Raw genomic sequence first — 16,279 nt, 5'->3', positions numbered from 1 at the left:
TCGAGGTTCCACTGAGACGCAAGCACAACTCGTGGCTGAGATTTTGTGGCAAGTGAAAGAATTGTAGAAAGAAAAAAATACACCCTGTTGTCAATTGATAGTAGCAGAGTAAGAGCAGGCAAACTTACGTCACCATTGCTGTCAGAGGTTGTGAAGTGAATCTCCACAGACTTAATCAATTCCTTCTTCGCATTGGGATCAACCCCTTCCTCACTGATCACCTGCCATCTATTCTCCTCCTCCTCCCCTTTGCGTGTTCATTTTCTGTCATTCCCGCATCCCTGCCCGGTAAAGAGCCAAAGTGTGCCCAGAATTCCAAGTATGGTGCTGGGCTCTGCACAAACACAATCTAACTTCCGCTTGACACACAGCACATACTGTTGTCACTGGCGACGTCCTTCATCTATCACCTCAACTGAGGCAAATGATTACTTTTCAGCTGCTGAAATCAAATTGCTGAACGTTCTCTAGGTTCTCTTGTTTAGAGCCAATGATCACTAAATTCTTTGCGTCTCTCTCTCTCTCTCTTAATGGATTTTCAAAACAACACATGCCTTGTCTTTCACTGACATGGCGGTGTGGCTTGCCGCTGTTTCATTTGCCTCTGTCAGTCAGCGGACCTTGCAGGGTAGAAGGAGGAAAAAAAAATCTAACATACCTCAGGGGTTTGTTTCCCCATCTGTAATCATACCTAACATAAGCGAGGTAAATTAGACTATGTTTAAAGGATTAACCGCTCCATTTCCCAATGACTGCCGCTTCGTCAGTCCAAGGAAATCAATGGTGACACTCAACCTTGTACAACCCACAGGAGAAGACAGATTATTGACACTAACCAGTGGTCGACCATGTGCTTGGTAATTTAGACTTCAGTGGGAACTAAACTGACTGAATCTACCTCAATACCACCACTATTAGGTCCCAACTGTAGACCACGGGGGGGGTAAGTCTCCATATGCAATGCTTCAGATGCTGTGGTGCCCAGAGTCACCAGTGACCTGATTTAGGAGTTTTTCAAACGCTTTTGTTTGCTTGCTCTGACTTGAGAGTGCATTCTTGAGAGATACAAAACAAAGAGAACTACAGGAAACACAAGCCAAAAGTCACAACAACAACAACAGGACTTAACGTTTAGTTCACTAGTTTAATGCTAACACATGACGAGTAATGCATACTGCAGCAACACATTTAGACATTCAATATAACAGTGCTGTCAGTCATATATTCTTTATCTTCTGCAAGGACCTAGAATGAGTTCAGATAGCAGAGACTGTATAGACGTCCATGTAAATTTGATCCATCAGTCTTATACTGTTACAGTGTCTTGAAATGCAGGCTGTAAGTGTTGTTTGTAAAGAAGGCCCACCACAGATTGGAACCATCAATCTATTCCTCGCCTACCAAACATGCAAAGTCTGCTGGGTAGTCTGGCTCTGTGTAGTATCTGGGGAAAGGAGCGCCGTAACTGCCAAAAAAACAAAAACAAACATTTATGAAAATCCTGGATGAGAGAGCACATCCTCTGGAGCGAGTGCCTTCCAGCAGTGGAAGCCAGGAAACATTATTTTTATCAGGGAAAACAGCCGCTTGGACGGAGGAGGCATGCATGGCAGCAATAACCCGGCACTCTGCTCGCGCTCGTTCAACATATTGTTCTCCCTTTCCACGATGGCTCTCTTTTTACAGCACTTGTTGCAGCAGTACATTTCAGCACACGTTTAGCAGCAATGATGCATACGGTCATTAAAAATGCATGTATTGCTTGACGCTACAGCTTATTTTCATCACATGTTAAACCGAGACATAATTAAACTTTTACAAGAAAACTCCTGATTAAACACAGCATGTAATATACTGTACACGACTGCTGAAAACAGTAATTTTATTGGTAAATGCAGTGTCTTGAGATACATGGGACCCAACTAAGTATGTTGTGATACCAGCCGTCGTTCGAAATTAGCAAAATTAGAAATAGTTTTTCTGTCAATCAGTGCCAGTCGAACTTTATTTACTTATTGCACTTTCCGTACAAACAAAAAATGCAACTCAAAGTGCCATACGTGAATTGAAATCGGGTGATTCTCGGATCAGAGGTTTAGGGGTGCTACAAAGATCTTGCTCCGGTCTTGATGCAGCTCTGCTTACCTTTTGGCTTTGATATGATAGCAGTCGTGTTGCACATGGGGGGACTGGCGGCCACACATTTGATTCTGTCATCTTATCTGATTATTTTATTGGTGAGGGAAAACTAGTATGGGAGTGATTATTATATGCATTTGCTCCACTGTTATGTAACAGGCGCAGAAGTGCAGATGTATTCACTTCTCATCAGACACATTTTCAGAAATAGGCAAATAAGAAAAACTTTACTTAGTTGTTTAATTTTACACCTAAGTAACTGTTTGTATTCAAGTTATTAAAAAGGCAATTTTCTGTCCTTCTTAATGTTTTTGTCTGGTTTTGAATAATTAACCCGCGTGCGAATAACTGTGGCGTTGGCGCACTTACATTTTAAAAACCATGCACCTACTGTGCACCGAGTGACGATGTGAAGTCCATCTTGTCCTTGTTTTGGCTCACATTATTGCGCATGAGGTATGGGCCACTAAAATATGGATGTAGACAAGGAGAGTGAATAAAACAATGCATGAACAGCTTGACAATGCGCTTTGCAAGCTACCCGTTTGCCTGGAAGGCCCCACCAGTGGCAAAGAAAAAAAAATCACTCTTGGAAGTCGTGCTTTTGTATCTTCTGTCGCTGCTCCCTTTATGTCATGGATTTGTTTTTGTTACAGTCTTTTTTTCGCAGTGTCACACTGTAACCTTATTCCCGATTCCCTTTTCTGAGGCCTCCCAAGCTGCGTTCAGGGTGATTTGAGGAGACGATTGTTTGTGTCAAGGCGAGCAAAAGTGTAACCAACGCGCGTGTTGTGCGCCTGCCACACGCACATTTTTATTTATATATCTTCAATATATGTGTATGATGTGGCAGACTGTTGGGAGTTCAAAGGCTCGTCAGGGTTCTCTTTCTGATAGGTGACACGGGCTCACATCGCTTCTCAGCGTTTCAAACGACAGCACGCTTGTTGCTGCGCCTTCTGCCTTTGATAAAGCCTCCAATCCCTGCACCGGCGTCAATATAACCTCACGTCCCGGATTAGCGACGTGGAGCTTCGCCGAGGCCACCACATCAGCGCCTGTCGGTGACTGAGACAGGGGGAGGAGAGGAAGAAAAGTGCCAATTGATAAGCTAAAGTTGAAGTGCTGCAAGAATGCCTTAGCACTATGTTGGGACAGTCGGCCTCAGCAATATATCAGTTTTTATTTTGGCGCAGTTGCTATTCAAAGCCAAAAGAAAAGAGCAGTGTTCACACAGATTATTTTAGCATCATTTTTTTTCTTCAATACATCAGTATTCCTTTTCTGTAGTAGAGCGACAGAACTCAAAGACAAAAGGAAGAATGGATGGATTAAAAAAAGATGAGTGAATGATGCAACTCAGAGGTAATATTATAACATTGTTAAGTCATTTATTAACGGATAGAAGTACTGCTTCTGGACTTTTTAGCCATGAGATTACATGTTAAATGACATACTGTGGCCAAATAATTTTCAGATCACTTGAGGCACAACTATCAGCCAACGGCTGTTGTTGATCAGTATCAGTTCATAATATGACACACCGCAGGGGTCAAAAGTACCAACTGATTTTCTCTGGGGAGCATTGCCTTTGAAGCATTGCAATTATTTTTTTTCACAGATTTGTTTGCAGACTTGTGAGTCTCTGCCCTGTTTTCATCCCAAAACAGTCTCAAGTATCTTGTGCTGATGGAAAATGATTGATTTAAGAGTAACTTGTTCTGGCGAAGCTTATAACTCAATGTATTGGCGAAGCCAGTCAACTGAGTAGTTCACCGAGAAGGTCTGGGCAGGAGTTGTAGGTGTGATCCCTTCTCATGATAATGAGCCACTGCCCCTCAACTTTTGTTACCATGATGACCAGAGATAGAGCGATGGGATTGTGACAAGGCAAGTGCCAACGATTAGCCCTATCCATAGATGGATATTTGGGATAGATAGATACATTGATCAAGACAAATATAAATAAATGAATATATAGGAAATATAGATATATAGATACAATAGAGATGACGAATGATACCTGGATGATGGATAAATAGATACAAAATGGAGTCAAATATTAACATCATTTTTACATTTCTAAAAATGAAAATTATTCAGTTGTTTTTTTTACAGTCAATTGTTAATTGTTTTCAAGCTGAGCAATCCGGCAGTTTAGTAATGAGAAAACTCATGAGCTATTTCAAGCTAACTAGCTTTCTAACCAGCACACTATCTTGCTGGGTTTCTGGAAGGATCTTGAACTAGATGCTAGTTAGCTAAATATTAGCATATTCATTGTGCTTTGTGAGACACTTTCTTTGATTAGTTTGTGGGCATTATCAATATATTGTTTTTTACTTGCATTATTTCATTTTGATCAATTAAATCTTGCTGAGATGCTAGCAGATGGTTGGGTAAGATAAATATCATTGACATGGAGAAAATGACTTGCATTTTGCTGTTTTCTTACCGTGCCTTTAGCTAGCTAGCTAGATATGGATGGATGGAGAAGACACTTTGCAAGAGGGAAGATAAGATAAGATAAGAAAACCTTTATTAGAGAAGGTTAAAACCTTAATTCAAGAGAGACGCAAATGTGCTGGGTTAGCAACACACCCGAAGACACACTGGTAGATCTGATGAGTTAGTGTTTTTGTTTGTTTTTTTTTCACATGTACACCAGCAGTGCAAACACAGACTCGTAGGCGCACACTCAGTCACATTGTGTATTTCAGCAACAGGAAATTTAGACAAGACCGAGCTCTCAGCTTGGAGACTGGGGGTTGCCATAGAAACAGCCTCCTGCTCACACTTGGGGGAGGAGGGCAAGTGGCAAATAGGACGACGTTTAAAGGTGGTTAGTGGACACGGTGGGCGGGAATTTAAGGCGGGTCGGAATCGGAACGTGTCTGACTCCTGCGCCTGCGGGAGGAGGAAGGAAGGTTGTGTGAGGTGACAGGCATGCACACACAGTGACTGAGCACGCACACACACACACACACGCAGACAGACAGAGGAATAAAATCATATCATAAATCTGTCTGTAATTACATTACAGCATGAGGGGATGAGCGCATACTAATTGTAAAAATAATAAGGCTGGGGAATTGGGAATGTGTGTGTGTGTGTGTGTGTGCGTGTGTGCGTGTGTGTGTGTGTGTGTGTGTGTGTGTGTGTGTGTGTGTGTGTGTGTGTGTGTGTGCAAGCCCGTCTGTCTATCCAAGTCCTGTGTACGTGTGTGTCTGTGTGAATATGTAATGTTTTTGTGTTGCATGTGAGTGTGTGTGCTCAGGCACTGTGTGTGCATGGCTGTCACCTAATAATAATAACAATAATAATATGTCTCAAATAACTTTTTAACTATCATTCTTGTGAAAACCGGCTGTTGTTAATATTGAGACAAAAAAATGTTTTTGATGAAAATTTTAAATAACCAAAGGAAAAAGCAAAACACATGCAGAGTTAATCCTCACGGAATTCAAGTTCAATTCAAATTCAATGGTGTTGGACTTTAGATCCTCTATCATTTCAAGCCTGGTGTATAAAGAAGTAAAGTTCCCAAGTACGGCTTTCATAGCAGGAGTTTGACTTGCCTGCATAATTTACAAGCTCAATAATTTACAAGTTCAGCCTTGAAATTTAGCAAGTAGTTGGAATATAAAATGTTTTAATCATAAATTCAGACATTATGTCATAGAGTAATGCATGATGTCGAACAATAGTTTACTTTCTGCTTGACCATTACACATCTATGTTGGTTCAAGAGGGGCTTCATCTCGATGCTTCATGTGCACCTGAACCCACCTGCTGGCCAGGTTTATAATCCCAGGCACAAGGCTCGAACCCACTCGACCACCGATTTTGGAGCAACTAAATGCTGGGATAGAAGCCCGGGCCGCTCGTTCAGAGGATTGAAGTTGCTCTCCCCTCCAAGCTATACACGTTATAAACGCTCCCCAAACTCTTGTGCAGAAACTAGAAAAATCTTGATTTAAACTCTGAGATGACCGTCAGGTTATCAAAAGATTTTGATTGGAGCCACTTGCCAAAGGGTTTACATTGTTGTTAAACCTTGCTGCAAAATCTGAAGCGTCATCAGTTTGGGCTCCAATACTAAATGAAGGGCACGCTTTGTTACTCCATGCATGCTTCGAAGCTTTGGCACATCTCATTATATATGTATTTTCTATAATTACAATGTGATAATGGTAGGGTGAAGAAGTGGATTAAGCTGCGTAAATACATACATTTTTTTGCACTCTTTTGGGACAAGAAATTGAAGGATTTCCAAAGGGATGGGATGCACATCACTCCAATTTAAGATGATTCATGCGTATCTCGGTTAGGGATGGGTACCATTCACATTTGAACCGATTCAGGTTCAGTTCCCAGTAGCTGGGAATCAATACTAATTTTCGACATGCTTGTGTATCTGTTTGTGGTAGTAACAGTTACTTTATGTTACTCTAAAATCTCAAAGGTTTTCAATTTAAGATAACAACATAATCCGTTCAAAAAACAAATGAATCATAGAGGATGGAGTAAAATCAAATAAAGGTATAACATTTTCCAAGTTATAAAGTATAATTAGTATCAACAATAAATTTGTGCTACAAAGTACAAAATGCTTCGCAAAGTTCTTTGAAATGAACAGCACAAGGAACAAAGTTAAAAAAGTATATTTTAATGACAAAGATGAATTATTCTATTAGTGTTTCTTTTTGTTCCTTATGGAGATGTTTAACAATCACACACACTCAAAAAAAAAATAAAAGACATGCACAAAAATACAGAAGCAATCGGGATCAAATTAGTCATTTGAATGTACCCGACGTGGAATGAAATGCTACATTTGGCCACAAGCTTTCGCAACTGTAGTATGATTAAGTATTGTTCTAAAACACAATGTATATACTGCATATTGTAACAATGGTAAAGTCGCACACTTTCCAGCATGATATCATTCAGTGGGGGAAGTTGGACCTCTCTGTGCTGGTGCTGGAAAGTTGCCCGGGGGCCCTGCACCGGTGGCCCATCTCCACACACTCAGTCAAAGAAAGCATGCTGAGAAGTGCACGGATTTAGCATTGTTACAATATACTATATTTGTGTGGAATGGCGGCAGGCGGCTGCACATTCGGTCAGGTTGGTGTCCATGTCAAACCCCAAAATTGATTTTTAACATGTGTGAATGCCTGCGTGACTGGGTAACGTCATTCTGCTGCCGTCCATTATCTGATCTGCTTATCCTCACAATGGTCACAGGCGTGCCGAAGCCTATCCGAGCTGATTTTGGACAGTAGGCAGGGTTCGCCCTTGAATTGGTTATCAGCCAATCGCAGAGCACACACAGACAAAACAACAATCCACTCCTAGAAAGGCGCCCACAAATAAAATGTATTATTATTATTAAAATCACACTCAAGCACCACATCTGGTAAAAAGGCCAGGTTATTTTCCATTTGCGCAGTTGCAGCACCCTCTGGTGGTTTGTTCATTAGTGCAGTTTAATTTGAATGAGGCATGTTTTGGCCACCGTGGTTTTAGAGCCACGCTAATCGCCAGATGAAGGGGAACGTTTGAGTTCCTCCACAAATTGACTCGATTTACAATGTGTGCGTGTATTGGCAAGTGCCTCAATATTAAGTGTTATTAGTGTTATCAGGCGAACACAGCAGTGTGAATGGCATATACACTGTGATAGTTTGTGCCGCTAAGGCAATAGGAGCACTTGACCCCACACTATACGTCTTGCTATGTCTACTTTTTGTAATGAGTGTTGTCTAAAAAGCAAAATATGCTGAAGTTGAAGTCCTTTATGATAGATATCAGAGTGTACTTTTACTATTTATGTATAAAACATTTTAGGGGATGAAGATGACCTCTTAAAAAATGTCTGATGGATGCTTATCACAAGTGCTGAATTAGTAGCGTATGCTTGTGTGGGAGCGGAGCAGCTTGAGCAGATGGCTGTGGGTGTGGATGGGCATTTTTCTATGTTTACTTGCACGTAAAAGTGCAAGGTCAATCCCCTTGTTGTGTTCCTCATCCTGCCAAGTGAGCGCTTCACCCAAATACATCCTAAATGCTTCTTACAGCGACATACAGTGAAGCTCTGTTGAGCGCTGGAGATCGTTCCGCAGCCACCCGCAATAGGGGAACTTGCACAATACACATTTTCCTCTTCCATTTGTATTTCATGAAGCACACTCATAAAACAGTTCGTTCTGACCAAACAATTTAATTACACAAGAGTCCTTCATAGTAATATACAGTGCAAATGCTCCGGGACTTTTAACATGACACATCACTCCACTTCAAAGTGTTCGAAGCTGTTATTTGGCCTACTTCAGCGGGCAGTGGTTGATGAGAAGGAACGACCTAAATAAACCATACAGGTAGCACATTGTTTTGTTAGTGAATCGTTATTTTTGCATTTATTGTTTCTATGACTGTTAGAAACAAGGCTGAACAAGCTAGCTGGCTAATTTGCTATCACAATGGTGGCTAATCATCAATCTGCGTTTTGACAAAATGGCAGAACTTGATAGCACTTGATAAAAATGCAATGTGTTGCTATAAGTGGGGGTCTTTTGTTGTTGTTGTCATTTTTATGGTTGTTTTTCGTTCACCAAAGAAAAAAAAATGTTGGTGTCCCCTGCATGTTGTGTTGAGTGTGGATTTTACATCCAGGCACCTGGGATCCATTATTAAGAATTCAACTGGAGTTCTTGACAGGGCATGCTTTGCTGAAATATGATTGGCTGCAGGCACTCCCTCTCCCCCAAGCATGTCCTGTCGAGAACTTCAATGGCATTCATAACTACGTGCTTGAATCACCGGTGAACCTGCCAATTAGCGAATATGCAAAATGCGGAACTATTTGTGTTGGCGGGCTGGAATAACGAATAAACAAAACTCGGTGTTGTTCACTAAATGGAGATAAAAGCAATCACACTCAAGTCGTGATGTTTTAATAGGCATTATCAAGGCTGTGATTGTAGACACCATGATGTGCGACTCCCTTGCATGTTATATGTCTTAATTAAACTTACCTACGTACAGCGCAATCTTGTTAAAACACACTTTGTGGCACAGGTCTCCAAAAGAAAAGGCACAGCGTGTTTTTGTCACTCCCAGTCGAATTGTAAAACTCAGACAATAAATAAACGGGAACTAAACATTAAACTGTTTAACGAAAGAGTTTAAGTTAAAATCTTTCCCGAGCCTAATGTGAACATATGCTGGCATAGGCTCCAGCACCCCCGCGACCCTAGTGAGGATTAAGCGGTTCGGACAATGGATGGATGGATGGATATTGCCTCATGCCAAAGAGCACCTCATGAAAATTAGCATTGATTAGCATTTTACTGTAATTGTAAATGTTCAAACAACTGCTCCTTTAACACACACACACACACACACACACACACACACACACACACACACACACACACACACACGACAATAATTGGAGCTTCATTGAGGAGCTTCTCTGCCTCTTCTTCCTGCCCTTCATTCTGCTGCATTTCTCCTAGTAGATCTGTACACCTGACGCGTTACTACACTAAAAGTGCATCATTCAAATTCCTGATTCTTGCAAGCCCATTAAACAGCGTTGGCTTAAAAATCTGTCATGAAGCAAGGCAGCCAACCATGAACCGGGATATGGTGGGGTTCACTGCACTTGTATCCTACTCTGTGTTGTCTTGTTGGCTAGAGGTCAAAGGCAGGACAAAAAGCCACGCAGCGTTTTAGCCCCGCTTTGACCCACTTTATCCGAGGGCAGTAAAAGAGAGATAAATGGGAAAGGGGATACTTGGCAGCGAGGACGAGACAATTAACAAAGGGAGAAGCTGGAAGGCCAAAAGGGAGTGGGCGGCTGTGAGAAAAGAACAGACAAATGTGAAGATGTGCTTGGTACACATTTTTATAAACGGGAACAATTTTTTGCTGTAGAACAGGGATGGGCATTGATTGAGCTACCATAACAGCAAGTTAACTCAGTGACCATTTTAAATAAACTTTTACAAGAGCCTCACATTAAGATTTTCCCAAAAGAAGGCCTTAATTGTCCTTAAAAATGGCACATATTCTTAAATCCACCGTTCACAGGTCTTGTCATAACACATGCAGTGACACTCTCTTTTCTTCGGACATACAAGGGAGCATTGTATTTTACAAATGTACAATTACTGGTTTGCATTTTTGCATAATGATGATGGGACACCTTTCAATGGGTTGTGTTTGGTTTCAGTATGGATTTTTATTTTTTATTTTTTTTAAGCCCAATGATGGTGTGACTTATTTTGTGAATGAGAGGTCTGAAATTGTCTGGAAATTGGCTTTCTTAAATCTGTTACATAGTTTTAGAAGTCATCTCTCTCTCTCTCTCTCTCTTTCTTGCTTTTACTGTGGAAAACAGATTAACATTTAGCATTTTTTCTGACATGTTACGTACTAAACCAGTAACCGAATCACAATCAATCAGTCTATTCTTTGTGTATTTTCTGCACTGTCAATTTGAAAATATTTTCTGTTTCTGAAGGGAATTTTAGAAAGGACAGAAAAGCATTTTGATTCAGTTGATCAATCAATTGAAGAAAAAAAAATGGACAGATTAATCGATTAAAATAATTGTTAGTTGCACCCTGAGTTGGCCAAAATTTGTGATCATTTTACAACGACAAAAGAAGATGAAGCGCAATGTGTGTTGTGCACTGCAAAGCAGAACTGGCTTCCGAATAAGCACGTCTACGAGCCGACGCAATGACGTTCATATCATTAGCTCATTTGATATTGTTTACCCCCGCTAATTAGAATGGATTGGAACACCCTCATAAGTAATCAAGGAGCAACACAGCCAAAGGTGCACTTTTACTCACTTTTTTGGGGCAAATGATCACAAAATAAATACTCAAGCTTGTTCCTACGCTAGCTGCTCTGACCACATGTGATGCCAAGGGACTGAACGCGCGCACGGACTGGCTAACCTGAGCTGACAACAGCCAACTAAAATCTCATTCGCTGACCTTCGCTTCACTCAACAAGCCAAGCCCTGTCTTTTAAAGCCACACACATTCAAAGTCACAGACACTGAAGCGTAGAACAAGAGGATGGTGACAAAAAGACAGTAATACCTCCACCTGATATACTTTTTTGAAATTTTATTTTATTTATTTTTTTGCATTTGTATTTCTTCGGTACTTTGTGGATTTTCAATCTATTTACCTGGGTGTGGTGGAATGTAACGGCACAGTAATTGCACAGTAAATTAGTGTTCTTTTTCGAGTATCGACCGTCAAGGAAAAATGACGAGTGCGAGTGCTGGCCCGTGACCTTAGATGCCCGCTGTCTCCTTTTAGTGGCTCTAGTGTTCGGTTTTGTTCTGTTGCTCACGCCATAAACTGACTTCATTTCCCTCATGTGTGTCCCCGCACCTCAGAGCTGCCCTACGGCTGGGAGAAGATCGACGACCCCATCTATGGCAGCTACTACGTGGAGTAAGTCGCAATGGCCAAAGCAACCATTGCGTTTTTTGCATCGTGATGAATTATGAATGACTTTTTGCTCACGCTTGTCTTTGGCGTCTCGAGGCTCATTTGTCAAAACTCTTGTAATAGGCACAGATTATCCAAATTTGAAGTTTATTTCATGCTGCAATATTTATGGGGTGGATTTTTTTTTTTAAACACCCTTTGGCTGTAGTCACATATTGCCTCCAGGATTTACCGTTTTAGCTGGAAATATACGGTAGCCTGCAGGTGCGTCGCAATACATTTGAATATTGTATAAAAGTTCGTATATATGAGTAGTTAAGTTCAAAAACTGAAGGTTGTACTCTACACCATACGGCCTAATTAAACAAATGGAGAAATATCTTTCACTTAATTTCAATTTTAAAAGCCAATTGTACTGTTCCTATGTAATATTGTCCTTGCTTGAGATTGAAATTAGGGTCTTTCATTAGCTGTGAGATTTAATTTAGAAATTTTATTTCATAAATCCAAAAGAACTTGACTCTGTGTGGTAAATATATGAATTTCACTTTTTTAATATATTTTTTCCCCTCAGTATTCTATTTATAGAGCAATGGGGTTCTCCTCACTAGTTGTCACATTGATTTAACTACTGCGCAATGAAGCTTATATCTTTAAGATGAATCAATAACCAATCATTTACTTTGACATTAAAAAAATGGACGCTACGTTGAAATCAACATTTTTTGTACACCTTTGTGTTGAACACAACCTCATTGAGATGCAGCTAATTTAAAGAACAAGATCATTTCAGTGTTAAAAATACATTAGGAGGTCCAAATTGCAGCAATGAAAAGGTACGTCTGGTTACCAAAATATAGTTTACTAATATTTGACTATTCTGCCAACTTAATGGATTTGAGACACAACAAAGATGATTTCCAGCTTTAATTGAAGTCATTATGCACAAACTCCAGAGTGAGGGTGGCTGTTCTGAAGGCCCAGTAAGGCACACATTTACGGACCATTAGACGCAATAGCAATGAACATTTTCATACATAAAGCAAACCAGGTTATAAAGTGGATTATGTGAAGCATTGTTGTACCAAATATTTATTTGATAGATTTAGCGCATGTTCAGACCGGACACGAAATATCAAGGAGCACTTTTATTCACCATGCAACAAAATTGGGGCTTGCTTTGAGCGGAGAAGAGGGAAGGGATCTTCTGATAGATGGAAAGAAAAAAAAAAAAACCAAAAAAAAAACCTTTGAACATCGTCGGTCTCGTGACCAGTGGTCGTGTTATTTCTCTGGTAATGATAAATGCTATCTTGGTTGACAGTTCAACAGCTGTAAACAATGCACTCACTTTCCTTTCGGTTCTGCAGAGCGATTACAAGCCGGCTGTGTAGTTTACTTCGCGGAAACACATTTTAACGTTGGAAACGCGCTGCCAGAAATGCTCAGCTTGCGTTCAATCCAAACGCAGTAATAGGTAGTTGGATTATATTTCGCATGATTGTTAGACATGGAAGCAGGAAATAGCTCTCGTTCCGGCATGATGAAAACATAATGATTAAAGAATGAGAAGGACGGAATTTGAATTCAAGACGACAAACTGAAAAGTTGACTTTCAGACATCCATAAGGCGAAAATTTGAGAAAATTGAAAGATTTTAAGTGCGCCTTATGGTTTGAAAAATGCGGCACTTTGAATCTCCTGCAAAAGTAGTGAGTATTAAACCTTTCCATATTTACAATGATATCTCTTAACCTTAATTCTTTTGACACCCTGGAACTGGAGGCTAACGTGCATCATGTTACTGTCATCCCATAAATGGTAAATGTCATGTTGTGAAAACACCACACTTAACTCCCATTGTATGTATGAAATCCATTGTGGTGGTGTGGAAAGGCAAAAAGCCTTTTAAAATAACTAAGTAGATCAATATATTCTCTCAGGGACTTGACTGCACTGTATCGTTATGATTCTGGCCTAATCGTCAATGTTCTTTGCAGTCACATCAATCGCAGGACTCAGTTTGAGAATCCAGTCCTGGAAGCAAAGCGGCGCCTTGAGCAACAACGGCAGATGCAGAGTCAGGGCCTCTCCGCTCTCCCGCTGCCCACCATATACAGAGGTACACTGCGTGATGGTATCATCTTGTGGGGAAATTGCACAAACATCACTCAACGGGCCTGAAGTACAAAAGGTTCGACAAAATTGATTGCACACGCAAACAAACGCGGAAGCTGATGTGCTAAGCAGTTGCACCAAGGATTGCCTCTGCCAAACGGGCGAAATAACCGAGGGATTCATTTAGCACGTTTGGATCCAAACGGAAAAAATACTGGAAGCGGGTTGAATGGAGGCAAATTTTATTTTCAATGCAAACGTGGGAATAGTTGTTATTTAAATTACCGTATTTGGCATTTCGAGATATGTCAATTACTCTACGTAACAAAATGTATCTTTTCTCGATCCATCGCCTATATATATATATATATATATATATATATATATATATACAGTATGTATATATATATATATATATATATTTTTTTTTTTTACCTTTGGGAGGGCCTCCATTCTTCTTCTTGTCTAGGGAATAGGGGAACAAGAAAAGTCCCTGTTGCCATACCTGGCAAAAACAACAGCATCTGCCCAACTCGGGAACGACCACCAAGCGGTGTTGGGCGTGCCTTCGGGTTACGGACGGTTCCCAGTCAACGGCCGACAATCGGGTCTGCAGGTACCCGGGTCGCTGCGGCTTTAGGAGCCGCTTTGGGACCCAGTTGGAGGTCGCTCAACAACAACAACAGCATCTCTTATGTAATCACCCTCAAGGGACACACCAATCAGAGACATAAAAAGGAAGGCCCCTCACCTAAAATTTAGAACAGATGAAGAATTTTCGATGAAATGCAAAATGTCTTCAACAACCAAGAAAAGCCAAGGTGCCTCCATTCAACTTTTGCGGACAACTCAAAGAGACAGAAAGGTGGCGATGCAAATTGCGCTGTGTCGGTGCACATCAAGCTTTCATGCGTCTTTGTCCACTGTCCATCATGTTAGGAGCGGCCTTGTTGTGAAGAAGCACCAGACAGGGCAGATTCGCAATGCCGGCATGTGTGGGGGTGAGTGGAGAGAACAGCAGTCGGGTGGGCGGGCTAGACCACTGAGAACATGATCACCCCGAAGGCCTCCAGTGAGCTGAGCCAGGCACCGAGATAAGGGTGTGCTAGACCATTCCAAAATAAGCTCCAAATGACTCACTAATGTTTGGGGGAAAGCTGCACAAAAGCTGGCGCAACATGCAGCAAAGTAATCAGAGTGCGAGAGAACTAATTTTACACCCACCCCTGCCACACACCACTCTTTAAAAAAAAAAAAAAAAAAAAAACACTTTGAGATCTTCTGTGCACGACTCAACTCTACAAGAAATACCTTCAACCTCAGGCTGCTGTTTTGTCTCTCCTGCAGAAAAGCCGCCGTTCACGAGGGACCCGACCCAATTGAAAGGCACATTTCTGTCTACGGGCCTACAAAAGAGTAACATGGGATTTGGCTTCACAATAATTGGAGGTGATGAGCCCGACGAGTTCCTGCAAGTGAAGAGTGTCATTCCAGATGGGCCGGCCGCTCAGGACGGAAAGATGGACACAGGTACGTACTTCAAAACTCTCTTCAAGTGCCCGTCAAGTGAAAATCAAATGCGTCTTCTAAATGTGATGCACCACATGGACGAACTCACGGACAACAACAAGATACCTTGAAGCAGCCAGGCGAGTGGTTTTATCTAAAGGGACAATTTATTTTCAGGGGTGTAGGCACTGATGAGAAGGGAAGCTTTCAAGTTCTTATGCAGTGGAGGGAGGGGCGACTCATGCTGGACGCCAAAGTTCATCACTGGCCAAGGTTTTAGCCACGCAAAAAAAAAAAAATCCGCAAAACTGCAATAATGAAGAACAGCTACACTCCACAATTGCATCCTAAATAATTCTCTGTCTTTGCACGCAATTATCTTCAAACATTTACATTGCGCTTAAAAACAAATCTCTGAATTTACTTTACATGGTCTTTAAGTCCTAACCCAACTCTGTACCTGTTGAGCGGAATCTAAATGTTAAACCTTTTATCTCAATGGGTTTTATGCTGTGTTTTGTTGTTGTTTGTCTTTATTTTTGGCAATACGCGCCACTTAAGAGGCCTGGTGGGTCCTAGCAGGGGAAGCATCACAATTAGGTGGTGTCATTTTGCCACCACACAAAGGTTCACCCTCCAAAATTGCAATTGACTACATGCAGTATGCTCTGTATTGATTTGATTATCATGCCAGTTTTTCAGTGCACCCCACCGCTATAATCTATGTACATGGGCGCTCTGTTGCAGTGAACTACTGTGGTGCACACAGGGATGTAATGATATATTTTCATGTCGTACAGGAAGACCTGCTTAGTTATAGCCATAATTATTATAATAATAATGATAATAATAATAATACATTTATATTTATATTTAATTGCTTTTGTCTGTTAACATATTACTGATAGTAAGAACGGAATGCATACAACGGGCAAAGTATATACTGTTAACAAGTTACATTTATCTGCAAATAATTGCCCCCCCCAAAAAAAAATTTAAAATCATGCAAAACAATCGAAACACTCGCA

At 40.9% G+C, this 16,279-nt stretch overlaps 1 protein-coding gene across 5 annotated transcripts in view; it reads left to right on the top strand.

Annotated features, from left to right (window-relative positions):
* Positions 1-16,279, top strand: part of magi2b (membrane associated guanylate kinase, WW and PDZ domain containing 2b) — a 120,065-nt gene that overhangs the window by 70,530 nt on the left and 33,256 nt on the right. For all 5 annotated transcript variants that reach the window (XM_086108726.1, XM_086108730.1, XM_086108729.1 and 2 more), the window contains exons 7-9: positions 11,570-11,627; positions 13,625-13,746; positions 15,090-15,272. In XM_086108726.1, the coding sequence (XP_085964852.1) occupies positions 11,570-11,627; positions 13,625-13,746; positions 15,090-15,272 (363 nt within the window). The remainder of the gene's footprint in view (positions 1-11,569; positions 11,628-13,624; positions 13,747-15,089; positions 15,273-16,279) is intronic.

Source organism: Hippocampus guttulatus, chromosome 4 (genome assembly GCF_054856545.1).
Source record: "Hippocampus guttulatus isolate MCC_2025c chromosome 4, RoL_Hgut_1.0, whole genome shotgun sequence".
Taxonomy (NCBI): Eukaryota; Metazoa; Chordata; class Actinopteri; order Syngnathiformes; family Syngnathidae; genus Hippocampus; species Hippocampus guttulatus.
Note: the sequence above shows the minus strand (reverse complement) of the source record. Positions and strands in the feature narration are given on the sequence as shown.